Source organism: Alligator sinensis, unplaced genomic scaffold (genome assembly GCF_000455745.1).
Source record: "Alligator sinensis unplaced genomic scaffold, ASM45574v1 scaffold360_1, whole genome shotgun sequence".
In the NCBI taxonomy this organism is placed as follows: Eukaryota; Metazoa; Chordata; order Crocodylia; family Alligatoridae; genus Alligator; species Alligator sinensis.
Window position 1 is genome coordinate 1,262,222 of NW_005842337.1, and position 25,736 is coordinate 1,287,957.

Here is a 25,736-nt window from a genome sequence, read left to right on the forward strand (position 1 = left end):
CCTGCCTATGCAGGGGGTCAGACTCGATGATCTCAAGCAAATCCCGGGACGTCTCAAGCAAATCCCGGGACGTCTCTCAAGCAAATCCCGGGACGTCATTCTCCCCCTGTACTCGGCCTTAGTGAGGCCGCAGCTGGAGTACTGTGTCCAGTTTTGGGCTCCACAATTCAAAAAGGATGTGGAGAAGCTTGAGAGAGTCCAGAGAAGAGCCACGCGCATGATCAGAGGTCAGGGAAGCAGACCCTACGATGACAGGCTGAGAGCCCTGGGGCTCTTTAGCCTGAAAAAGCGCAGGCTCAGGGGTGATCTGATGGCCACCTACAAGTTTATCAGGGGTGACCACCAGCATCTGGGGGAACGTTTGTTCACCAGAGCGCCCCAAGGGATGACGACTAGGTCGAATGGTCACAAACTACTTCAAGATCGTTTCAGGCTGGACATAAGGAAGAATTTCTTTACTGTCCGAGCCCCCAAGGTCTGGAACAGCCTGCCACCGGAGGTGGTTCAAGCGCCTTCATTGAACACCTTCAAGATGAAACTGGATGCTTATCTTGCTGGGATCCTATGACCCCAGCTGACTTCCTGCCCTTTGGGCAGGGGGCTGGACTCGATGATCTTCCGAAGTCCCTTCCAGCCCTGATGCCTATGAAAGTCTATGAAATAAAACTAATCAAACTGCAAAACCAGAAATTCCAGTTGTGTTTGCAAGTGTGCTGTATTACCTAAAATTCTGTTGCAGCCACAAGTCGAACGCAAGGTGCCTCAGAAAAGTGTCAGCTTTCGTTCCATTGTCATTTACCAGTAAAGATCTAGATGAGCTCAGAGGAAAATCCTAAAATGTATGTTGTTTGTTCTATTAAATTAGCTATTGGGTTTTTTTTGGCAGCTAATTTATTTACTGATTTTCTGAAGTCAAGCAATATTTCCAACTGTATACTGCAAGTGAAAAAAATTAGTCTTCATCCTTACATTGTCCTTGCTAGTACTTTCTTTGACCAATATAAGCCAACATGACCAATATAGGCCAACTATGTGAACAATAATTTCATTACATATTTCATATAGTCAAAAAAATTTAATCACTTTTTCAACATCTCTTTATATCAGTGTTTTTCATATTATACGTGGCAGCAAACAGCTTCTGTTATTCTGCATCTGATTTACACCTATTTTACAAAACTTTCAAAGAAGAGGGCTATTCATATATAGTTAACAGGGACCTAAATATGCAATAAATACCATAATCTGTGATTTGGGAGAGCATATCACCAAAAATAATAGTGTAATGGACCCTGTATCTGGAGATGTTAAGTCATTACATGTGCATTAACAACCAATTTGTTTTCTCTGGTGTAATAAAATATTATTGGTCATTACCTACCTTCACCACTAAACACGCTGCAAGTCATGAGTCTAGTTCTAAACTGTTCATTTTCTTCAAGCATTTTTGAAATTATTTTTAATACTCCATGGCAGACTTCAGTCTAAAAGAATAAAATAAAACTTTATCAATGAAACATGTTTAAAGTTTGCGTTAAAAAAAATCTCTTCAATAGGGTTCTGTATTTTTCTGGGATGAAAATTCAAGGGCAGTTGAACTGGGGTTTTTTGCTAGATTTCTCCAAACAGTTACTTAAACACCTAAAGCATGAGTGTTGAATTCTTCCTCCCCGTTCTTCACCCGGACTCTCTTCCTGTTCCTCACTTCAAACTCTCATTCCCCAACATTTGTGAACCTGTCTTCCCACATATGGAGACCCAGATGTAGCTGCTTGTGGGGCCTTCAAAATATCTTCAGGGTCATCTGGAGAGGCAATATTTAAAACAACACAAACTTGCTCCTTTCCCACTGGGTTGAAGCACATTCCCATCCAGTCTCTTGTGTGCAGTGTAATTCAGTTCCAGTGCTCAGATTCCTGTATCATCGTGACCTGGCCTGTTTTGATATCATCTCACCATGAATTACTTTGCTGTTATCTACGGGTCATTAACTGCAAGGGCACATTTCAAAGTTCTGTCATAATTCTTCAGTTTTCATATTTGTTAACAATTTCAGGCCATTCATATAAGATCTGACAAGAAGCTAACTTATCTAAATAGCTATAACATGCTAAAGTTATGATGAGAATTAGACCACCAGCTGTGAAATTGGCTTACATTTAATGATAATTCCTTGTCAAGCTTTATTGCTAAAATTCAACACATGTGCCTAGTTCTTCTTGAAAACTATCTAATGAACTAGAGGAGACACTGCAGCAAGTTATTAGCTGCTCCTGTGAAGTCAGTAGTTTTCTCCTGGTTTTAAATCTCATTCTGTGGCATTACTACATTTTACTCCAGCTGACTTCACACTTTCCAAAATCTCATAATGGAGTTATCACTTACTAAATATGTCTTGCTCGTTTTTTTCTTTTTTTTTTTTTTTTTTTAACTTCAAGCACTAGGTGACCCATGAACACCACATGCCCCTGGAGGCTGGGGGGGCACGGCGAGCTCCCACAGACGGCGGCGGCACTGTTGGTGGTGGCAGCATGGTAGCGGCAAGCAGGGAGCTCCTGCAGGTGGCCGCAGCACTGTCAGCAGTGGGGCAGGGGGAGTGGTGAGTGCCAACCAGTTGGTGACCATCCACAGACACCATCGGCAGCAGCCAGTGGCGATTGTGAGCCACCCACAGATGCCGCCAGTGGTGTCGGGGGGGCGGGGATGGCGAGCGGTGACCGCCCGTAGGCACCACCATCAGCAGTGTCAGCAGCACCTTTTTGCAGGGGATGCATTGCCACGCTAAGGGGGTGCAAGTGCACCCACATGCACCTGCTACATGTCGCCAGTGAGATGAACTGCTCAACAGGACCAGAGAGATATTTGTTATACAAAATGTAATTTTGTATTTCTACTAGTCAACTATTCTTTTGTCAGATTTTGCTCTATGGAACCTCAGTGGCTAAAATTGATAAATGACTACCAGATTTCATCCCTAAGAGCCATCTAAGCAAGAGCTTGTAGAAAACCCTGGCCCCAATCCTGAAAAGCAGATAAGCACAGAGTTTAATTCCATGGGTCTACTCATGTACTTCAAGGTAAGCACAGGCATAAGCGTTTTGCTGGGTCCGACCCAGAATTCTCAGGTTCTAAGGTAGTGCCGATAATTATATTTTTCCTTCCTACAAGCAGAATTTCCTATACCAAAGTGCTGTTTCAGTCTTAGCAACCATCTCTCTCTCATGCTTTCTCACACACACATACAATACAGACAGGAAACCATGTTCTCAAACGTAAAATCAACTCTTCTGTTTAGATTAAATTCCATACTTTCTACCTTGTCCTTTTTCCTTTTTATTGCTTTGCCAACTTTTTGTGAAGGGAAAGGGAAACCAAAGGGATCCACCTGCTTCTCTTGAAGATCACCTGTGAGAAAAAAGCAAAAAAATGAAAAAATAAATAACAAGGCTTGTGTATTCTATGAAGCTGCAGATATCAAACTAGTCAGAGTCTCCATCTTTCTAATATTGTACTATATTTACTTCAGGTATTACCAGCCTGTGAGCTATCAGAATTGTCCTATCACATAATCCAGATTACCATTTTGCTTACTTCCTTCATTACAATTACTATGAGACTATAGCAGCTGATGTCTCATAAACCACTTAAGACAGAGATCAATATCTCATAATGACTGAAAATGTAGACATTAGGCTTTCAAGGTGGTACACTTACTTTCTACAACTTGATTTTTTTTTCCTTAAGATGGTAGCCACCAAAATTCTATCCAAGTTGAAGATTATAATGAGGATGTTATTTCAGTGTCTGATATTTCACCATTTCTGGTGCTGAACGCACTTTTACAAAGCAGTACAAATGGCTTCAGCAAAGATTCCACTTTTATATTCAACCCACTGTGACTTTTTCACAAACTCTATTAACTGCAGGATGATTCAGTGGTTAGAAAAATTGCAGACTATGAATTCAAATAGAAGAACTAGTATCAGGCTTAGGGAAATGAAAAGGGAGTCTTTTGTTTTCTACATTTGCTGAGGTTGACAGCACTTTCAAAACTCAGGATTAATAGTTAAGTGACAATAAGAAATTTATCTCCAGGAAAACACAGGTTCTCATTTCTAGACCCAAGTAAAATCGCATTTTGCATTTCATTCAATGGGCAGCTTTGAGAGAGAGAGAGTGAGTGTGAGTGTGAGTGTGTGGGGCCAGCCTTCTGGGTGGGCGACCGCTCAGGACACCATGGTCGGGGGATGCCCTGGTCAAGAGGTTGTAAAATGAAAAAATTCAAAATAAATCATGTAACGTGACATAGTGTGACAAATTTCTTGTAACTTAGCAGTTCTCTGGTTTTGTTTTTTCATTAAACTTGGAAGGGAACACAATGTCACAAGAATCTAAGATGTCAGATTTTTTTTTTTTATTTATATAATTTATTATTTGAATAAAATTAAATTGAATTTTGTGTCATTTCCTCTTTTGTACTTTTTTAGTAAATTATAACAAACTTCTGAGTTTACAGCTTAATTTCTAAACTTGCAGTAATACTACTACATACTTAAACACAAAGCAAAAGTGCCAAAATGCAAGTTCACCCAGGGCATCATTTTCACTAAGGCTGTGTGAGCATGAAAGAGTGACACCATTTTTTGTTTTGGTTTGTTCTAAAAGTGGAAAACTGCTATAAGCAAAAAAAAAAAAAAAAGAGCAAAAAGGGGCATCCATTCCTGTCCTCACTACATTCAGGCCCAGGCACCAAGCGGGAGACTCTCATTTACCAGCATATAAGATTTGAGGTAAAATTAATGAATTTGTGACTTCCCAGGAACTTAGCCAAAATGCTATTTTTCCCAGCTGTCAAACACTGTGGTCTGTTGCTTCTGCTGCAAAGCATGTGCAAGGTCCCTCAAAGGAATCCAACATGCGTACGTGCGTCAGGGAGGCCATCATGGAGGACATTCTGGTTTTCTGCTACTCTGTCCTCTATTGATATGAAACCCAATGTCTTTATGTCCTCTATTTTTCTCTTCAAAAGAAAAATAGAGGATATAAAGGCGTTCAGTTTTGTATCAATAGAGGACAGAGGACAACTGGATTGTCCTCTATGATGGCCACCCTAGCATGTGTGTGCGCGCTTGCATGCACGTGCATGTCACACACGTATGGTGAGGGCCTCAGCCCTCGAGCAAGCTATATTAATATCATTGCCAATGCCCTGTGGCTAGGGGAGAGGGGCTTGTGGAGGCCTCAGATGTAGACCCTGGGGCCTCTGAGCTGGGTTAAAGGAGCACAGGTTGTCAGACGCCCCCAACTGCAACCTACTTTCTGCATGTCCTCTTTTTCCAGGATAACACGTCCCATGTCCCTGGCTGAAGAGGCCTGTAGGAGCAGAGCTACCAGGCGTTTTCCTGCTGCTCGATAGCAGCTCAGTCCCATTCCCCCTGCACTTAGCGGCTCCCCCCACCTGACTCCTCGGTCTCTGGGCAACAGCACACAAGCCAGCTCCCTCAGGTCCACCCTTGCACCCTCGCCTATGCTTGCTGGCAGCCAGGGCCTTGTCCCTCAACCTCAGGGCGCTGGTGGGGGCCTCCTGCCTCTTGCGTACACCAGCACTGGGGGACATGTGTCTGCCTAGGAGACTGGGAGTGGCAGCGGTCTCCTCGTGGCATCTGCGGCCACCCCTGTATTGGATCACAGAGCCGCAACGGTGGGAACCAAAGCTGTTTATGTAAACCATCCGTATCCGCTCCTGGCCAGAGCCAGAGCCAGAGCCAGAGCCAGGCTTCATCCTCAAGGCAGGCTGGCTAGGCTGGATGAATTGTGGGGGAGGAGAGGTGACACCGGTTCTCCTCACACACAGGGTGTATGTGTGTGTGTTGTGGGGGGGGAAAGCCACCAGAAGGGGCGTCACGGGAGAAACCACTGGGAGAGCCTCGTGGAGGGTCTAGTGGAAGGAAGTGCCCCCCCCCCCCCCCCCCCCCCACCCTTTAAGGGGCATGGAGGGTGGCGATGGGCAGGAAAGGGGAGATGGGGAAGGGGCATCGGGTGCTGGAGGATGTTTCCGCTGTCATTTCCAACAGCTCTTCAGAAGTCTCCGCTCTGAGTTCATTGTCCTACAGCAGGTGGGAGGCACGGGGACAGGGGAAGCCATTTGTGAGTGGTATATAGGAGCCGCCACTCCAAGCTCTGCATGGCCGGGGGTTTGCAAGAACGTGAACGGTTTCTGGGTCATAGGGGAGCAACACGTTAAGAGACAGGAAAGTCAGGTCACTGCTAAATTGCAATGACAGCGCCAGGAGTGCTGCAAACTGCTATGAAAACTTACCAGAACAAGGCCATTAATCCATTCACCCAAGCTTTGTCTTGCTGCTGATAGTGATGGAAAAGCTAGTCACAACTTAACTTACCTGGGAAAAAATTCGCTGGTCCTAGAAAAATAGTAAGATTCTTGTGTGTGTTAAGACTGGATTCAAAGTTCACCACCACATGCAGTTTGGTTCACACTGTCACCATCATCTGGAGGCGTGGTCATTTATATTGTATACCTGTTTTGACTTGCAAGAATAGTAAATGCTATTTTGGCTCTTTTTTCTTTGCTTTTATAAATTGTTAAAAGTCACAATAGCAGTAGAATTCAAAATAGGCCCTAGCCTGCTTCAGTTATTAGTGCTAGAGCTGCCAGGTGGAGCTGCCAGTAGAAATACCAGTTTAACCAGTGTCAGTGTGGATCCCTGAATTGATTAGTGCTTTTAAGTTATATTCTCAGCCTTGCCACTGTCAAAACGTTACATATCCTGTTCCTGAAAGGACACCTATTACATTCTAAATTCCTTATATTTGAAAAATTTCTCGCTATGCCAACAAGGGTTTCAGTGCAACTCATCTGTTTCATAAACTTTTACGTAACGTGGGACTTTCAAATGCATTTAAGAGTGAAAAAGTCCTCATGACATCTGCTTAGTCACATAAACACCATTAAAAATCCCATTTGGGATTATTTCACAATGTTTCAAAGCCTTTATTTACCTGTCTGAAAGAACTAGCAGTGTTACAAGTTAACACTTGGGAAACGGCTTTTATTTTAATGCAGCATGAGAATGTACAATTTTGGAGAATATATTTCCCTTGCAGACTGCTCTAGAGCCAGGTGATGTTATAAGGGGTGCTTTTCCATATATTGGATTGGATTTTGGATGAAGTCTATGACTATATAAAAGGGGGGGGGAGGGGGTTTCAAATGCCATTTTGAGTCCTTCCTCTTGTAATGGCACCCTGAGTATCAAAATATGAACAGTGCAGTTGGAAAGAGACCGTTGTTCAAATATACTCCACAAGATGGCAGCCTTACCTATGGAAAAGACAGTATAATCTTGCAGAGCCTGATAGTTTGCCAGAAATATTATTTTTCAGTGAGAGAAGTACAGCTATGGTAGCCCCCAAATGCCTGCCCCATAAAAATAAGATTACATGTATACAATACAGCCATCACTTGAACCACATCCTGCAAAAGATAATGAAACGCTTACCTAGCCACAGTGCCGAGCAAACCAGGAGCCCTCTCCTTCCTAAAATGTCTGAGTAAATTAATAGGATTAGTAAAGAGACTTGTGTGCTAACGAACTCCAAGGAGGTGAGCCAATTCCAGATCCAAAAGCCATGATCCCAGAGTGTAAATTAAATACGGTCTCCTTAATCAGGTGAAAGTAATAAGGCACAGTGGCTCAACCCCTAAAAATCCAGGCATTTTCCCCTGACACATGAAAATAAGTAGCCTCCATTTTGATTATCTTGCCATTTTACATTTCACATGGAAACCTGATGCTGTATATTTCTGATCAGGAGTCTGGTTTGCCAACTAGCAGAGAGCTTTCCTCCTACGGCCCCTTCAATAGTCTCTGTATTGGCAGTCCGGAGAGTTGTGCCAAGCAGGTGGTATTGCTCCACATCTGCGCTGTAGTGTTCTCCTACTCTTTGTCATTTCAAAGGCACAGCCCTCATGTGACAAGTTTTGTTCATCCTTCCTACCACTACGTTGCCAGAAGCAGACCTGATTTGGAAAGCAGCCTCTACCCAGCATCCCATTTTAGCATCTCAAAATGACAAGCAGAATTGCCACCATCTAAAAATCTAACAAGTATATGGGTACAAAATGGCCATCTGCTTTCCAGGAACTCTAGAATTGGAAACTGTCTCATTTTAGATGTACAAATTTACTACTCCAGCACAACAAAAAGGACCACCCCACTAACCTTTCTTCTAGCCGATTCAAAAGCGGTCATCAAAAAAAAATTTAAAAATACATATGGAGCAATTACTTCACTGATATAGATCTATATCAACATTGATGGACAGATAGATATCAGTGAAATAATTGCTCCTTAGTTACTCTTCATTTTAGACTATATAGAGAAGTCCAGCACCACAACTGATTGACTTTTTTTGAAGGAGGAGGAGTCCGAACACTGTGGATGGGTCATATATGAGTCAACATCCATGCAAGCTCCAGCCTTTGTCCTTCTGCCCATACTGGACTCCGTATAGCAAGATGTTTGCAACAATTTTTGAACCAGCTGCTTCACTGTGCTCCTGCAACATCTGAAGGCTGGGGGCTTCATTGCCAAGCTGAAGAAGGGTCAGGGTGGTGATTCAGTTGCATATATAGAAGCTAAAGTTTAAGCTCACAACTACTCTTTGTATGTAATATATGTGCCGTAGAGGGAATGGCAGTCTTCATTCAATTTCTGAGCTCAGGCCATGGTCTTCATCAAATATTAATTTCCAGCACTGGATGAATATTTTATTAACCCGTGCAATATAAAGACATTTTGATCTAGCCCAGTGGTTTTCAGCCTCTGGCCCATGGACACCTGGGGGTCCAAAGACTATGTCTAAAGTATCTACAAAAGATGACTATGACCAAAAATATGTGAATACCCACACTTACAGTTCAAAGGGGTCCGCATCTCCATTTGAAATTTGCAAGGAGTCTGCACATCCATTCAAATGTTTTTAGGGGGTCCGCAAATGAAAAAAAAATTGAAAACCACTGACTTAGCCTGTCAGTATATTATAAGGCTTTCTTCCTTTGGTTTTAAGAAAATGATACCACGAGGTAGCTGCTCATTCTGTAGTTGGTCATTTAGAACCAGCATCTGCATTTCACAGTGCTACAAATGTCAGGGTAATATCAGATCTGATGCCTGCATCCAGTTTGCACCTTTCTGGGTCATTAACTTTGTAGTCCAAAAAGTGAATGTTTTTTGGGGATTTTCTAAATTCATGTATCTGAGCTTTAAGTCAATCCTATTAAACCTATCCTCCTTGGATTACCTTTTAAAATATCACATTGGAAATATTTTTGGCGGTGGGAGCGAAGGTTGAGGCAGCCACTATAGTAGCTGCCCCAAATAAACTGTGCCAAAGAAGTGGAAGTAGTCAGAGGAAATGTCATTGCGTGCATGCTGGGTGATTAATCTGCAATCCCTTCTTCTGATAAGAAATTTCATTCTTGTTTAAAAGTCTGCCATTTTCCTAGGAGGTTTCTTTGCAAATTTAGCAGACTTGGACAAAGTACCTACACAATTCAATATAGCTGTGGGACAAAAGATGAAGTAATATTGAATACGCAATTTCACCAGCTTGCTACCTTTTCAGTGTTTAACTCTGAAAATAGTCCTGTAACAGGGACTGGTGTGTGAAAAGCATGCTAATTGTAAAAACAGCTACAATCAAACCTTGTTAATTACCAGTATACCCCCAACAATCAGCACATATGATAACATACCAGTAGCTCCTTACCGCTCACAAAAGATTTACCAGTAATTGCAAAGTCACCATAGCTAGCCATTTTGCTAGGACTTGGTTGACTTACAAAATATGCTGGAGGTCATTTACTAGCGTAACTAGGATGCACTGTGAATAAAATGAAGACCATGGCTGCTCAGTAAATCAAAGTGATGCACTATCCTTTGTTTAATTGTGTTTATTTAGTTACATGCTCATTTGCAAAATCCCATAATTCACTGTAGGTTTCCTAGCCAATAGCATAATTAACAAGGTTCTGCTGCAGAGCAAAATATTGTATATATTATACACACACATAGCCAACTCAGCCATTTTACTATCCCAGTATTCATATTCTTTTATCTGAAAGGCTACAAGAGAACCTTACAAACCAGACATAAAGGAATTGTACCCTTACCACTTATTTAATGCATTTGCCCACTAAGCAATGTTCTACATAAAGGTATTGAATAGATGGTAAATAACTACAGGTATATTTGATATATAAAAGCCTGAATTTCTCCAGGACTTTTGTGCATCTCTCCCATTGTGTTAGCAGGCCCAGAATGAACACTGAAATTCAGCCCTCACCTTGCAATGAGTTTGACATGCCATAGTTTTGAAGTATTCTATATTAAGGTAGAAAGCAAGGTGTACCAACTATAGGTAATACTACAGGGGAATTTTGATGGACAAAATGGATTACTAAAACTGAAGATGGAGGAAGATCAGACTTACAAGACCTACTGAGAGAGGGTGCTGTGATCTAGAAGACAGGATACAAGACTGACAGCCAGGACTTGGGTTTGTTTCCCAGTTTTGCCATTGATTGTGTACCCTTGACCAGTCTTGTAGTAGTGGTTCCCTTAGTCTCAAAGCAGCGCTAATGAGCTCTTCCCTTGGCTGTTTTGGATTTGTGGCTGTGGAGGCTGGTGAGTTTTATTACTTTTCCTCTCGACAGTGTAACACACCCATGCAAAAGGAGTCACCTGAGAGATACTACCATAACTTTCTAACACCTAGCTGGGGCTGAGAGTGAGTAGACTCAAATGGGGAATCACTACATTTATCAGGACCCTTGCATCCCATCACTGAAAACCTGACTTTTCAGAACCTTTGAGATTTGACATGATCACAGCCCAAACTATGGGTGAAGGCTAATATAAAATAAAGGTCTGCGTCATCAATGCAGTTGACTGTGTACAAGAGACATATACTCCACCTACTTGTGAGACTAAGATTTCCTAGTATCTTTCCAAATCTACACAGTCACATTTTTCAGAAGACATAGTGATGCTGCCAAGAGAAGAGAGGAGCTTCTGTATCAAGGGAACTCTGCAAAGAAAATTAAAGCAGTTGCCATTGTGTCCCCTCGTCAACTTCTTTCTCTGAAAAACCAACCTTTGAACAACCTTTCTTACCAGTGCTTGAGACCCAAGGCGAATCCACCAGTGCGAACGGAGCAGCTGCCCTGCTGAAGCCAAGCCAGCAGTTACTTTAATGCAGTTTACAATAGGATTGATCCTAACAATAACATCTGAGTTTTTTGACTGTATATATACTAACGAGCATTTTATGCCCGAATTCAGAAAAGCAGTTAAGAGTATGTGTGTCCATCTATACACAGGACACTATGTAAGCACCTACTTAGAAGTTAAGTCCTATTCTGAATGCAGGCTTTAACGTTCTCATACGCACCACAAGATACAACTACCACTAAGCACATTGATCTTTGGTATATCACTCAGCAGTGTGCCGGGTGGAGGTTTAGACTGAGTATGTAGTTTAAATTAAAACTTGACTAGAGTTGACGGAGACTTAAAAATAAAAAATAAAATAAATTTTGAAATGCATCACAGTGTGCATGAACTAATACCCTCTAAAGAGATTCCAAAACTACATCCCAGATAAAGTGAGATGCAGCATGTGTGGACTACCATGGCTCCATGGATACTGACAGTATCTATTCTGCCATATACACAGATTCAGCATTCTTCCTCAACCTAGCAAGGGAAAGCAATCAGAACCACTTCATTGCATGAATTCACTATCAAAAATACCAAATGACATATCTGCAATTTCTTTATATAGAGTTCTTCATATGGGATTTTAATAGGGAAAACCACAGCAACAAAATTCATACAATTCTAATGTAAAAGGAGGGTGTGTGGGGCGGGAGGGGGAGAATGCATGTCTGAAAAGGCAGCAACAATGAAAAGCATTTATTTTAGAGACTGCATAGAAAATAATGTGTGCTAGGAACTGTATGGCCCTGGGAACTAGTAATAAGACATGGAGACGTTCAGCCCCAGGTATTGGTTCAAATCCGAGTGCAGATTGGTGTGACCAAAGCAGTTATTCTCCAATATCTGTTTAATGGTCCATGTGAAGTGAGCTGATAGTTTCAATCCATTTCCAAAGGGAGAAAGAACCCGTTGACAAAACTGCCACAACCACCAGTCCCTTATTAACAGCCCCAGCAAAAGGGTCATGATTTGAAGTCTGAAATGTCCTTAATAATTGCCTCTTCAGAGAAAAAATGAGGAACACTGTTCCTACACCAAGGCATGACCTGTGTTATTGTGTGTGCTGTGTGCTTAGGCTCTTAGAGGACTTCAGGCTTGGTGTAGCTGATCAGTATCTTTCACGATCATTAAAAATTAAGGGAAAAACATCCAGTGCACGGGCACATCATAGATACAGCTAAAGAGGCTCACTACAATTTTAACCCCTTTTGTTTAGTTTAATCTCTGGTGCTGGTTCACAGACATGTAGGCCTGCAGAATTCTGGGAGGAGTCTCCATTGACATTTGCCACAAAACCGGCAGGGGGAGGACAATATTGTCAGCAATTCCATGGACAAAGTGAGTGCTGTGGGTCTCCTCTGTTTAAAAATATCCATTAGAAAGAAAACTAACAATTTAGAACCCGGAGAACATCTACAAGCCCTAGACAGAATCAAGCAACTTGTAGTTTTGGTATCACAGACACAGGTTATATTTGATAGGATTAACAGGTGTTTAGCGTTTCAGTAAGAATCCAGCACCACCTCAGCAGGGATTTAAGATTGAATTTATTTAAACAACCAATTCAATCTTTTTTCAAATTAAATTTATCTGACTGAAAAGACAGCTGCATGTATATTCTCGCCCCAGAGGCTGTTTTTCATACTGACAGACTGAATCAGCTTATTTTACAGAGGAAGAGATGTCAGTGTTTTTCCCCTCATCTATCCTTGCCGAGGTTCTTATTTGTCTTTGATTTCCTGTAGGCAAGCAATGTGCCTTTGGACTGGCCTGAGCCAGCTCTCCTAGTACTGAATAAATATCAGCTGAAGAGTCACAACGTACATTTGCTGGATAGCTTCTACTAAGCAATCAATCTGGAAGCAGAGAAAAACTCTTTAAAATACAGGATTTAATCTAAAGCTGTATTAAACAGGTTTTGCACCTTCCAATCCAAAATGAATCTCTCCAAACTATCAGCTCAGGGAGTAAAAGTGGTACCCAACAGAAAACTCTGGCAATTCATTAGTTATGCAGTCTACAAACAGCCTCTGCAGAAGGAAATATTTCACGATTGGTGTGCTGAGGAAATACTGGAGTTTTACTCATTGCTAACATTTAGCATCTGCTCATGCTATTTCATTTCTAATAGCTTCAGGACAGAATCAGCCCCAGAAGTATGTTGGTCATATCTTCTTTCCTAGAAAGTTCCTTCTGAGCAAGTCTGTCAGAAAAAAAAATAGCAAAAAAATAATCTGTTCCATGTAGCAGGTGGTATAAGCCCTTGGCAAGTAATTTTACCTCACCATACCACAGTTGCTTATTGCGCCTAATGTTTTCATACCTCAGCTGTGTCACAAGGGGGAATTCACAGCATAAAATATTTCACAATTCTCAAATGGAAGGCATTAGAGGGACAAAACTAAGTAATATCACAACCAAAATGCCCATCCCAATACTAAAAGGCAATTTAAGTTTCCATTTGCATTCTAGTAAATACCTTTTGGTTTAAGGCAATTAGGACTTCCTAAGGATCAGGCAGCAGTTAGTTAGGAAGGAATACCATTGATACAGCATCAGAAGAGAACAAAATCCCACCTGCAGCAGCTAACCTTTGCAGTCCAGAAACACATTTACAAATAAGTAAATAAAAATACCACTAGCTGATAATGCAACTTCTCTACAAACACATGCTTTCTAAAAGATCATTACCTCTTCAAAACAGGTGTCAAAAATGTATTAGACTGGCATAAGCCAACACACCCCTAATCCACAATACCAACAGAAGGAAAGCCAAGTTACATGTTAAAAAAATGGTGAATGCTGTCTAGCACTGATTAGCTGGCACAAAATGCAGTGATGAAGAATTCATTACTAATGAGACAGATATGCACATTTCTATATCAACTGTGCTTCTGACTCAATTAGCTTGCTGACAGTTTTGTTTTAAAATATCTGTTTTCAGAGATTGGGGGATAATTTAATGAGTTAAAAGATTCTTGGTGTTAGGACTAATAGTGAACATTGGTTAACACAGAATATTGTGCAAAAGAATTAACTTGTACTTTCCAAGTACAAGTTTTTTCTGTAAGAATATTTTCTATTCTGGGGAGTTCAATTTCTCATGAAATACACTTATATTTCAGTGCATTGTTTGACCAGCAAAAAAATCAACTTCCTTACTGGCCAATTCAGTTTCTCTAAAGTTGAGATATTCTTGTCAAGACACAAGTGCTTAAGTAGTTTGGGGAAATCCTGGGTGCTGTGGAGACATTATTTTAAATCCTTTGTGCCTAGGCCTCCTCTAAATAGTCCTTGAAGGGTAGAAACAGGAGCAGCTAAAATTTAGACAGGCATTTAAGTGTCAAAAAACCTCTATCTTAAGGCTTAAGACTTATCTAAGAATTGTCTCTTTAAAAAGGGAAGCTCAGTACAACACAGAAATAATGGGAATATTAGATGAAAATTAAAACTAATCAATTGAGCAGCGTTGGAAGCAGTTCTGAGCCACTGGAGATGCAGAGCCTCAATTATAAACCATCACGTAGACCACGTCAAAAAAAATCTAGTCCCTCTAGGAACTTAAACCATACTTGTGAGACCCATGAGGAAAAAAAAACCTGCAAGAGCCCTTGGATACTGCCCAGATTTGACCAAGTTCTTTTTGACGTGGTCTGCACAACAGTTTCTAATTGAGACTCTGCATCGCTAGTGGCTCAGAGCAGCTTCCAACACATTGCTCGATCGATTCATTCTAATTTTCATCTAGCATTTCCATTATTTCTGCATTGTACTGAGCTTCCCTTTGCCAGTTAATTAGTAAAAAAAGAGCAAATGGAAGCAGGTAACTGAACATTTGACTACTGCACTTTGCAGCCTTCAGCACAGCAATTAGGCCATATATAAAAATAGATAGCAATGATGCTGAATCTGCAAAAGGGTCACTCCAAAGCTATATGACACTCCAGCCAGCAATATCAATCTTCCATAAGCACCAAATTCACAAGATATATAGTTAGCATGTACCTCTTCCCAAGGGTGACACGTGGACTACAAACAGTGAAAGACTGTTCTTCTCATAGCTTGCTGTTAGTGGGCAGCCTGATTCAACAGGGCTAAGTTCTTCTCAAGCAACAACACCCTTCCACCCATTTCTGCGTTTGAAATTATGGTACTGAGTACTCCGCTCACTTCCATTTTGTTTCAGTCCCTACAGCACTTGGTATCTTCCAGGATCAATCTCCAAGCGAAGAGAAATTTTGACTTGAGCAGGCACTACAAAATCTGGCCTAGAGCATTTAAAGCACACTGTATATGGCCAGACACTTGCTTCATCGGGCCACAGCAGGCTAAACAGGCTTCAACCACTAAGAGCAACATCTAAAGGCTACTGCTACTTTGTGTTGTACAATAAATAGGTTAAGAAGAAAACTGAGTTAAAAGTTTTATTCATTCAACATCTCACATTACAAATATTTAAAAATTATATGCATACTGGTATAAATAGTCATTTGCAAACTATTTAATAACATTAATTTTCCACTAGCACTTCAACAAATGAACTCTTTAAAAAAAGTAACTTGTGTTATATAACTTAAGAGTAGAACATACAAAAATATGAACTTAAACGTGAAAATGACTTTAATAAAAAATGAATTACCCTTATTTAAAATGCTATAATAAATACTACAACCTCCCCATACACAGTAAAAACTATATGGAAATTCAGCCAAGTAGTACAATTAACTGACATACTTAAATAACTTTTCCTTCTGATAATATGAGCAATACACTGGGGGGAAAAACATATTAGGGATTAGTAAAAACTAGACACCCACTTGCTAAAAGTTTCACTTCCAAAAAATATAACAAAAAATCTGATGAAAATTATAAAAACTAATTATACTTTAAAATTTAAAAATATAAAAAATAAAACAGTTGAATACAATATTGTCCCAATTCTTACAATGCTATCACAGTAGCTTTAAAATAAGATAATAAAATAAAGCAAATGACCAAAACCTCTTTTATTCCATTTTTTAAAAATAATCTCAAATTTACATTAGTAGAAAGATTGATTTCTGATTCTTTTCTTTAGAAACACCAGCAAGAAAGAGGATTTACTAGAACAGTAGAAAATGACATTTTTAAATGTCTGCAATTAAAAACAAAGAATTACACTGCAAAGATCTTCCAGAAGTCTGAAATAAGTATTGCACATAACTTGAAGTTAACTTGCCACAATTCATCACATTCAAGTTTTAAATCACCTTTTAACAGAAGGTTTCAACTCTTCAAAAAACAAAAAAGGGGTGAATTATCAAGTCTTTCCAACAGCATCCTTATAAAACGTTAAATTCACTCACTGCAAGTTTTAAATTTGCATTCTGCAGAGGTCTGTGTATGGAGAAGTATATACTATACCAAAAAGCACGGGGCAGTGGGGTTCCTTTACATATAAAATAATCAGAAACACTTTATTTTACATTGCAAAAATAACCATGTAATTACTCTGTAACTACATTGTAAATACATGGCCAGTGCCATGCTAGTAAGATAAAACTACATGCTTATTAACCCCTTTGCAAATTGAAGTGATACCCTAAGATTTGTAAACTAATTACATGTTAATTATGTTTGGAGTGACATGGTAACTCCAACTACAAATCCCATGTAATCGGAAGGACATGAAATCACTATTTAAGTACAGAGTAATGTATATAATTGTTTATGCCCTGTAAATTGAAGTGTAACCAAATAATCTGTAAACACGCTTGTCACACAATCACAAGTGAATATTAGTAGAATAACAATTTCTTACATTAGTCATGCATATTAACATTACATGCCTGCTACGTAGCAGGGTCTCTCTTACTTTTTTTAAATATAATTTAAAAGAGCAGACATTTCTGCATCAAACATCTAACATCAATTTGTTATTAATATTAAAAATGGCTAAACATTCACCAAAAACGTCTGCATTTGTGTATAATTTTTAAAAACTTATTAAGAAGCGGTAGACAATTCTGATGTTTCTTTACTTTTAAATTCCTACACTATGTTGATGCGTTTAATTTGAGGGTCTAAAGACAAACAGTGTCATTTGTCACTTTCATGCTTTTTTCTTTAATTCTCAACTTTACATATACTATCTCTTAAATTATATGTACACCAAATATCTGGTGCTGGGCTAAGATGTTTAAGCAACATGCTTTCTTTTCTCTGCAGATTCTAAAATAGCATTGCCAGTGCACAACATCCATAATTCAAAATGTATGCAGAGCACTGAAATGTATAAAAAGCAGAATATAAGAAAATAAAATTTATTAAAATTATTTATATTAAAAAATGAAGTATATGAAGATCTCTCAGTAATAAAAGTACAAAAAGCTACTCTTTGCAATATGAAAAATTGAGGTATTGCATAAAGAGATATCCCGTCAGTGAAAAGTGTGCCTAAAAATGCTCACTGTTGGAAAAACAAGATATACAAAAGTAGTGCATAACAAATATACATTATGTGCATGACAAAATAAGTTAGCTACAAAAACACTGTACCGAAATTCAGCAGGTCATGTACAAAGGGAAAATTATTATTCAAAGCTAGTTCTCAAACAGTGTTATTTCTTGTAATGGTAACCCATCTCACCTGTTTACTGGGTAGGATCGGCACAATAGCACACCCCAAGCCACCTACAAGCATTAAAAAAATTAAAGGAACATTCCAACTATAATTATGTACTTCAGAGAAAAAAAAAGTCCCTGACAATCTACACAATAGCACTCTCCATTTGTGTTACTGTTGTCAATATTTTCAGGGATTTTGTTAAAAGCAGCTCCCCGTTCTAGACTTTCCTAGCAGACAGCAAATGTCTCCATTTTGACCTTTGGAACTTGATAAGGTATTGTTCATTAAAGCCTGTAATCAAAATAAAAACAGTTTCTCATAAAGATAATCTGGGGGAGGGGAGTTCACAGAGCAGATGTTTTCCACAGCAGTGCTGAGGCAAGTCTTTGGTTTGAGAGCATCTAGGATGGTACCATGCCAGTCAGTCAGTTCAGAAGATTGCCACTGAATTACTTTTATTTTGCCCTCTGCTAAACACACACACAAAAAAAAATTAGAAATCTGACTGGGGCATTAGCTAAAATTCACTTTTTCAGAACTACTCTCCTTCAAGAGACTATTTCAGACTAAACCCCTGCCCCAACCCTCAGCATTCAGTTAACATGTACTGTGTTAATGCACCTCTAGGTAGAAGTGATTTACAATAAAGCGTGCATTAACTCTGCAATGTTGGCACTTCAATTACTGTGATTCTTTTTTCCCCATACTAAGTTCTGAAGAAGAAAACACTTGGTTAGGATTCTCTCTAGAGGAAGAATAAAAGAGACACACACTTTTGCACCTCTGTAGTTTTACGCTTCTACTTCTTCAGCAAACAGTGTAAATCAGACTTGGAGACTAGTGATGCTTTCTATATTACAGCTAAATTAGAGGATATTAAAACTGACTTTACATCCAAGATGGAAACCAATTAGCAGCCAATTTTAGTTCGTGAGACGCACTGGAATACCAGAACTTAGATAAAATCAGTGATATCCTTGAGGTATCTTTAGGTTTTTTTATTTTATTTTTAATGTCAAAATGGAGAGCAAAGGCTGACCCCTGATGAATGTTAGTAGATTAGGATATAGAGTTATATATAACCATCAAAAATAAATTCTATATATTTGTCCTTCAGGAGAGGATATGCCAGTTTACTAGTTGTCATTAAGCTAGCTTTGGTAGGATTTCTAGGGCTGTAACCAGACAATTGAGTTCTCTGTTTTACGAAAAAATAAATAAGTGCACTCCCCCCTCCCCCCAACTCCAAAGAAGCTTTACCCAACTTACATTCGGGAATTTTTAAAATGCAGTAGTTTTGATGAAAAATAGAAGCTCTGCCTATCTGATTACTAATCTGGATGTGGTTGGAAGTCGGAGGCACGGTGAGATATATACTGTGCTAACAATTTAGCCTCAAAACCCCTAACAGATAAAAAATAATCGTTGTTATAATGCTGCTTCAACTTTGCTCATGCATTTTTGTTGCTTTAAACATGCTCTTTCCTGTTAATAGGTAATTGCTAACTTTTTCCATCGCTGTTAAGATTTCAAATTAAAAAACAAGAGGCAAAAAACAGGCTCACTGGGAGGGGTGGGGAAGAAAAGTGTCAGAATAGTCTGATAGTGTTATTGTTGCATGGTTATTTTAATAAAAGTATTCTTATGTTCTTTATTAACAATAATTTAATTAAAAACCAAAATACTCTATTGTTTCATTTCTCTTATCTTATTTTTCTCTCCTCTAAGAAAAGGTTGCATGAAGTAAGGGTCCTCTTGATGCCAAAGACAAGAGGCTGTAACTTCCTTGCAACACATTATCAATATGAAAAGGAGTACCCAATACAGTTTTCAATGACAAGATTCTACAAAATACCTATATTATAGGTCATTCTTTCATTATACTATTGTTAAATTACAGACCACTAGAAAAGGACATGCTATCTTGAATAAGGGGGAGGGGGGGCAGGGATGGGGAGGTGGGGGCACAATCAGGATAACAGAAGAGTGCACTTATTTTGAGGCCTGCATATGAGCACTGCAGTAATCATTTAGTTCCAGCGGAATGAAATATGTCTTGGGCGATCTCCTCCCTCCTTCACCAGGGGCTTGTGGAATTCCCTGCCAGCGCGTGAATGGATAGCAGCCCAGCAATATTCACAGTAATACTGCAGACAGGTAACATTAGCACAGAAAAATGGAGCAAATTTTCCACCGCAACGGGCCCCCTGACATTCATCACACAGCTGATCATCCAAGACATATGGCTTAACTTCCACCTGCAGCCAGAAAACAAGAAGAAAGTTTATAATACTTGATGACCGTATGGGTGACATGCTCACTTTAGGTTATTTAATATTTGCATTATGGTATGGCTGTGCAGCCTGCTCAGGAGATTCAGTGGCGTTAAGCACTGCATACCCACACAATGAAGAGGCAGTCTTCTCCTTCCATATAATATTTGCTTGTTAGCAATAAAGACTCTCAGAAAAAAAAAAGTGCAGATGCTTTAGGCTGAAAGAACAGCCCCACTTCATATATTTATGGAGGGAAGAAGCTAACTGCTACAACTTGGTGCTGGACAGGCATCTCACAGAGTCTAAATGAACTCCTGATTCTGGTTCAGAACTTGTGTGTACAGAGTTTAAAATCCTGGAGAACACTGGGCTTTATTTAAAATAAGGTCACACTCAAAAAGCATTACAGAATACCTTATCAGTGAACAACATGAACTGGTTCCACAGCACTGAAATTGCAGCTTGAGGTTGCAAATGTCTACAAATTTCAGAGTCTGAATGGCTCTTTTTTTTAAATTTCAATTTCATTCACAGCCTTCACCAAGTTGGTATGGGTAATGCATTTCCTCCTCCTCTGGGCCTTACATTTAGTGCACTCAGTAGACACACACAAATCACCTGGCCAATACCAAAGGAGAGGACTAGAATAGGTTCAATTCCAATTACACAACTGATGCTATGCAAGAGCACTGAGCTGCAAACCAGCCTTATGTGCATCACTAGCTGATCCTACAAACAAGCTAGAAAGCAACTAAATCTTCCACAGCAAGGGAATCTTCAGCTAGGAAATAGTCTTCAGCTACTTTAGAACCATCTCATCTGGCTTAGAAATAATCCCAGACTATGCCCCATGATATAGGAGAAGGAAGAGGAAAAGTGAGAGCATCCAGCATTCTTGGAAACTCGTACCTAGCAATAACCCACTGGAACCCACCAGCTGCATGTGTCAGAGCTGCTTATAGCACTGGTTCTCAACTTTTTAGACTTGTTAGACTCAAGAGACTCTTTGGAAAATGCCAGCTCTTAGTTTTTACTTGGTTTTTTGACTATGGAAAAATACAACAGCAAATCTTCTGTTGCAAAGAACTTGGAAAGACCATAACATGCCAGGATGATTTTAACACTGAATTCCTGTTAAAAAAATCTGAGTTTATCTTGTGAATCAGATTTGCACACTTAACAGTGCTAACGTTGCATGGCACCCTTGAAAGGTCTCAAGACACTCTGATCAAGAATCACTGGCCTATAGAGCTGGGAGGTGCAAATGCAGCATGAGAAGGTGTATCCACTCTAGCTGTAACCTTGCTAGCTCAGGCACCAAAAGCAGCAAAGCTGCAAGAACACAGGCTTCAGCATAGGCTGTACTGGCATGCTGAAAACTAGTGACCCTGAATTCAGCGGCTGAAATCTTTTCCACAGCAGCTCCACTGTCCAACTGCTAACTTAAGGCTAGCTTAGTTCTGCCTGTATGTGGTGAAATCGCACTTCCCAACCATAGTGCAGAGCTGCTCAACTACCTACATTTTGCTGGGGGGTGGGAGAGAGAGGAAGGAAAAGGGTGGATAAAGGTAACAAGGGACTTCAACCCCCTCAGAGCAGCCCATGATTGGGAAGGCACTAAGTACCTGACATGCTTTTTTGTTTCTCCCTCCCCTTGGACTATGCCATATAAAACTACAGCTTGCAAGAATTCCCGTTTGCAGTAGAGGTTCCCATTCTAGTTATACTTCCCAGTCTTCTCCAGTACCTGTTTAACTGATTGTTTCCTTAACAAACATTTCCTACTATCCAGGATAAGCCTAGCATCTCTAACATTATCCCATTACCTCTGTTTCGCTGGCTTAGCAATGGCCTTTTCTCACCTCTTCTCTCTCGGGAATGGAATGTCAACTGGTTCAAACCCCAAACATGTCAAAATCTCTGTGTCCTTAACTTAGAGCAATGGGGGGAAGGAGACAGAGATGGTTGTGCAATCCTTGCTCAAGCTATCAAGCACTTCAGTGACCAGCCCCACTGACTTCAATGGGACTATTCATACACATGGCTGCTTATGCAAGCAGAGGTTACACAACTGAACCCCAAACGATTTGTTCAGACTCCGTGTCAGAGCCAGGACTGGAACAAAGGCATTCCCAATACCTGGCACCATGCTCCAAGCTTAAACTACAAAGCCTTTGAAGTCAGAGTGGAAGCTCCAGTCTGCCATCTAGCTGGATGGGCTGAGGTGCTGTTTTGAAGTAAAGGGCTGAGGTGACAGTTTTTTTCTCTAAGAGAAATATAAAATGAAGCTAACTAACAATTACAGCGGGAAGAACTTGAGATCACAGCAGTAACTGGAGGGAAAGACCTGAAAGCTTAAGTCAACATGGAAGAACACTAACAACTTATGGTGGGAAGGGTGACTGCAAGGTTATATGCCTAGCAGAAAATTTGCAAAGCACTCCTATGACGCTCTTCTGGGAGTATGCAATACATTATACATTAACAGTGAGGATCAGATTCTGCCTGCTTTTGCATAGACACAGAGTGGAGTAGGAGAGCGTAAAAACATTTCCTTCCTGAACAGCTGCCTTATTCTGTCTCTCTGCACCAGATCAGCCTTGATGTAAAGCACTTCTGTTTTTCCAAAGGGGTACAGCAGCTGGCATGTTCCCTTAACGTGCCAGGGAGGTAATCCGAATGCTTCCTTGAACTTCCAATGGTTCTTGAACTGTGGCTCTGCATTGTTGCTTATTCATATTTTGAGCTATACTTAAATAGCAAACTCTTGCCCTCAACATGCAGTGAGTAACATTTACAGTATTCACAGTGACATTTATACGGAAAAACATTTGTAAAGGCACCAAAAAACAAGAAAAAGGAAAAACCAAGCGTGTGCTTGGCACTTACCCGTTTATCTATCTCTCCATGCTGCAACTGAACAAAGCGGGCACTGATAGCAGCTATGTAACTTTGTTGATTAGAAAATGCAACCCGCCCAGCTCCTTTGGGGTACTTCAGCTCAGGATCTGTGTCAATTCCAGCATAGCACACACCTCCATACAGCCGGTCCATTATCATCGCAAGTTCCACTAGACCAGAAAGTAAACACAGACCATCGTATGGATTTTGAATTTTCTAAATCCCTTTTAAGCCTTACTAAGCAATAAATACACACATTGATTTGTACTTATGACTCCAGCTCCGCTTACAGTCATATAATGTCAGGAACAATTTAAATTTCCTCAGTCTCCTGCCAACATAACATCAGGGTTTCCCCCAACCCCAGCTGTCCAAATGATGTTACAGCATAAAAAAAAAAATCAATGTACCAAAAGGTATAATACAAGCAACTCACCTGCTCTCAAGGGCCGAGGAACGCCACCAACAAAAATGGTTTTTCGTGGGTCCAGAGGCTGCGAACCATCCATCACGAAGTCGCTATCGCTAAGATTCCAAGGCCGGATCTGAACCTACAGCCAGAAAGCTTTTATTTTTTTTCTATTCCTGATTCAGACTGAGGTTAGCATTTTAGCAGTAGCAACAGTTACAACGTACCCCCTTAAGGATAAACTTAAATATTCAAAGTTGTTGTGCTGACTCCACTTGCAAATTGTACAAGTGCCACCAGTTAGAAGTCAGTATTAATAAGCTCTATTAACACGACCCATGCAGATCAGATTTTTCTACTTGCTTGTTATTTAACTAGTATTATAACCAAAGGTTACTCCCTGCTATGGCACTACATTATCAAAACTCATCTGTACTCTGTTAGCTTTAGAGATGCGCACGCAGCCAGGCCACTGGTGGTGTTTTCATACAGTCAACTATCAGCACCAGGCTAGTCACTATCTCAACAAAACAGGCTCCAATGGTGCAGTTTATTTACAAAGCAAAACTAGTTGTGTTTGCCAACAAACAGCCTGATGTGAAGCACACAAGTGGGAGTCTATTTACTTCAGTAGCTTTGAACTGGGCTCACAATTGCTGTAGTACAAGTATTTAACTCATTATCTAATAGCCCTTTTTCAATGCTAGTTTTTTCTCTATAGAGAAATGTATTTTGAGAAATGCTTTGTATTCCATAGTGCAATAATAATCTTAAAATATCTGATTATAAACATGCTGTGCACACTGCATCACTGCAGCTGAAATCTAGCAAATATTTTCCAAACAAAGGCTTGTGACAGATTACAAAACCCGCAATGAAAATACAAGGCATATGACTGATAAGGTGTTGCAGGTAAATGAAAGAATTTAGAAATGCCTGTCTACTAAACTGATCTTCCTTTGAGGACTCTCTTTACAAATACAATCAAAGCAAGTATGTCTGAAGCCTGCAAATACACATGCCAGCTGAAGTACACAATTGATAGCTTTCTTATACATCAGCTTTTGTAGCAGTGAAAATTCTACCTACTGGCTTGTCTTTGATAGTGGGGCTGGACACACAAAGATAGAGTTTTCCATCTTCTTCAATACATGCATCAATCAGAGCCTGTACAGAGCTTTCATCTTGAAACAGCAAGAATGCATAGCCTTGGGAGCAGATAAAACACAGGACTTAAAACTGGGTTTCTCAGAAATTTAATTTTCGACTGGTTTTGGATCTTTAATGTAATGACTGAACCCTTGGCAGGCTGACCCCAAACAGCAGGGACAAAATAAGGAGTAAACAATAAGACCCCAACAACCTTCCCTCCATCTCCACTAAGGCCAGAAGAAAAGTAGCATTGCTATGAATGAAGCATCTGCAAGTACAGTTGTGAATGAGGCCCAGTTCCTCCCCTGGCTACTGTGGGGAACCACACAGCCTCTTGCACAGGGCTGAACATGTGCAAAATGGCAAGGATAAAAAAGACGTACTGAGGCAGACTAAAGGAGAGAGGAATGAGATGAAGGCAGGACTGAAGTCAAACACAGGAAATGAAGTAAAAATAGTTGAACAATCATAGAGAACATGCTCTGCAGCCCACCACCTTGCAACACCCAGGAAGATACATTGGCAGTTTAAAGGCTATTCTCCACATTAGAGATGGGGGCAGTTCACAAAAAGATCTATTAAAAAATGCATACGTCACATCCTCAAATGGACAGCTGGGACCACTAATACTGCAGTGGTCCTTAGGAGAGTGCTTATGACACCAACATCACGACTTACCTTTAGGAGGAAAATAGGATTTGCTTTCTGCCTTGTGAGGCCAGTCCACAATTAAAGGACCAAAGCGACGAAAACTAGCAGTGATCTCATCTGAAGGATGGAGAGAGAAAGAAAGAAGCACAAATGAAATAAAGAAGAATCCACTGAACCTAAATCCCTGCAATATAACCAAATATTTTGCAGACTGAAGTGGTTTAGGCAGTGATAACAATGTTTACAGGAGGAAGGGGGAAAACTTTTGACTCATCAGAACATACCTTAGAGAAAAAAGCTGTTCAAAGATCAGGGTTTTGTCTCTATTAATGGTTACAAATCAAAGCTTACAGCCAAGTCCCAGGAATGAAATCAGTGAATCTAAACAGTTACCATAACCTCGCTTCAGGCATTCTCCTGCATAAAGAGTGCAGAGC

General features: G+C 40.1%; 2 protein-coding genes across 4 annotated transcripts in view; both read right to left on the reverse strand.

The window, feature by feature from the left end:
- The window catches only part of CUNH5orf47 (chromosome unknown C5orf47 homolog), a 15,370-nt gene extending 5,529 nt beyond the window's left edge, over positions 1-9,841 (reverse strand). The window contains exons 1-4 of the mRNA XM_025210158.1: positions 9,793-9,841; positions 5,317-5,916; positions 3,317-3,405; positions 1,382-1,484 (exon numbers count right to left, since the gene is read on the reverse strand). Of these exons, the coding sequence (XP_025065943.1) occupies positions 1,382-1,484; positions 3,317-3,405; positions 5,317-5,916; positions 9,793-9,841 (841 nt within the window). The remainder of the gene's footprint in view (positions 1-1,381; positions 1,485-3,316; positions 3,406-5,316; positions 5,917-9,792) is intronic.
- Positions 9,842-15,713: 5,872 nt separating this feature from the next.
- CPEB4 (cytoplasmic polyadenylation element binding protein 4) overlaps positions 15,714-25,736 on the reverse strand; it is a 63,935-nt gene continuing 53,912 nt past the window's right edge. The window contains exons 4-9 of one of the 3 annotated variants that reach the window (XR_003095269.1): positions 25,327-25,416; positions 24,586-24,704; positions 23,524-23,638; positions 23,076-23,257; positions 19,180-20,168; positions 15,714-18,201 (exon numbers count right to left, since the gene is read on the reverse strand). Coding sequence is in view for 2 of the 3 variants with exons in the window: in XM_025210160.1 (XP_025065945.1) it covers positions 19,941-20,168; positions 23,076-23,257; positions 23,524-23,638; positions 24,586-24,704; positions 25,327-25,416 (734 nt within the window). In the remaining variant the exon portion in view is untranslated. Of the gene's footprint in view, positions 20,169-23,075; positions 23,258-23,523; positions 23,639-24,585; positions 24,705-25,326; positions 25,417-25,736 lie in introns of all 3 variants that reach the window. The other 2 variants (XM_025210160.1, XM_006028726.2) reach the window with 2 other exon arrangements.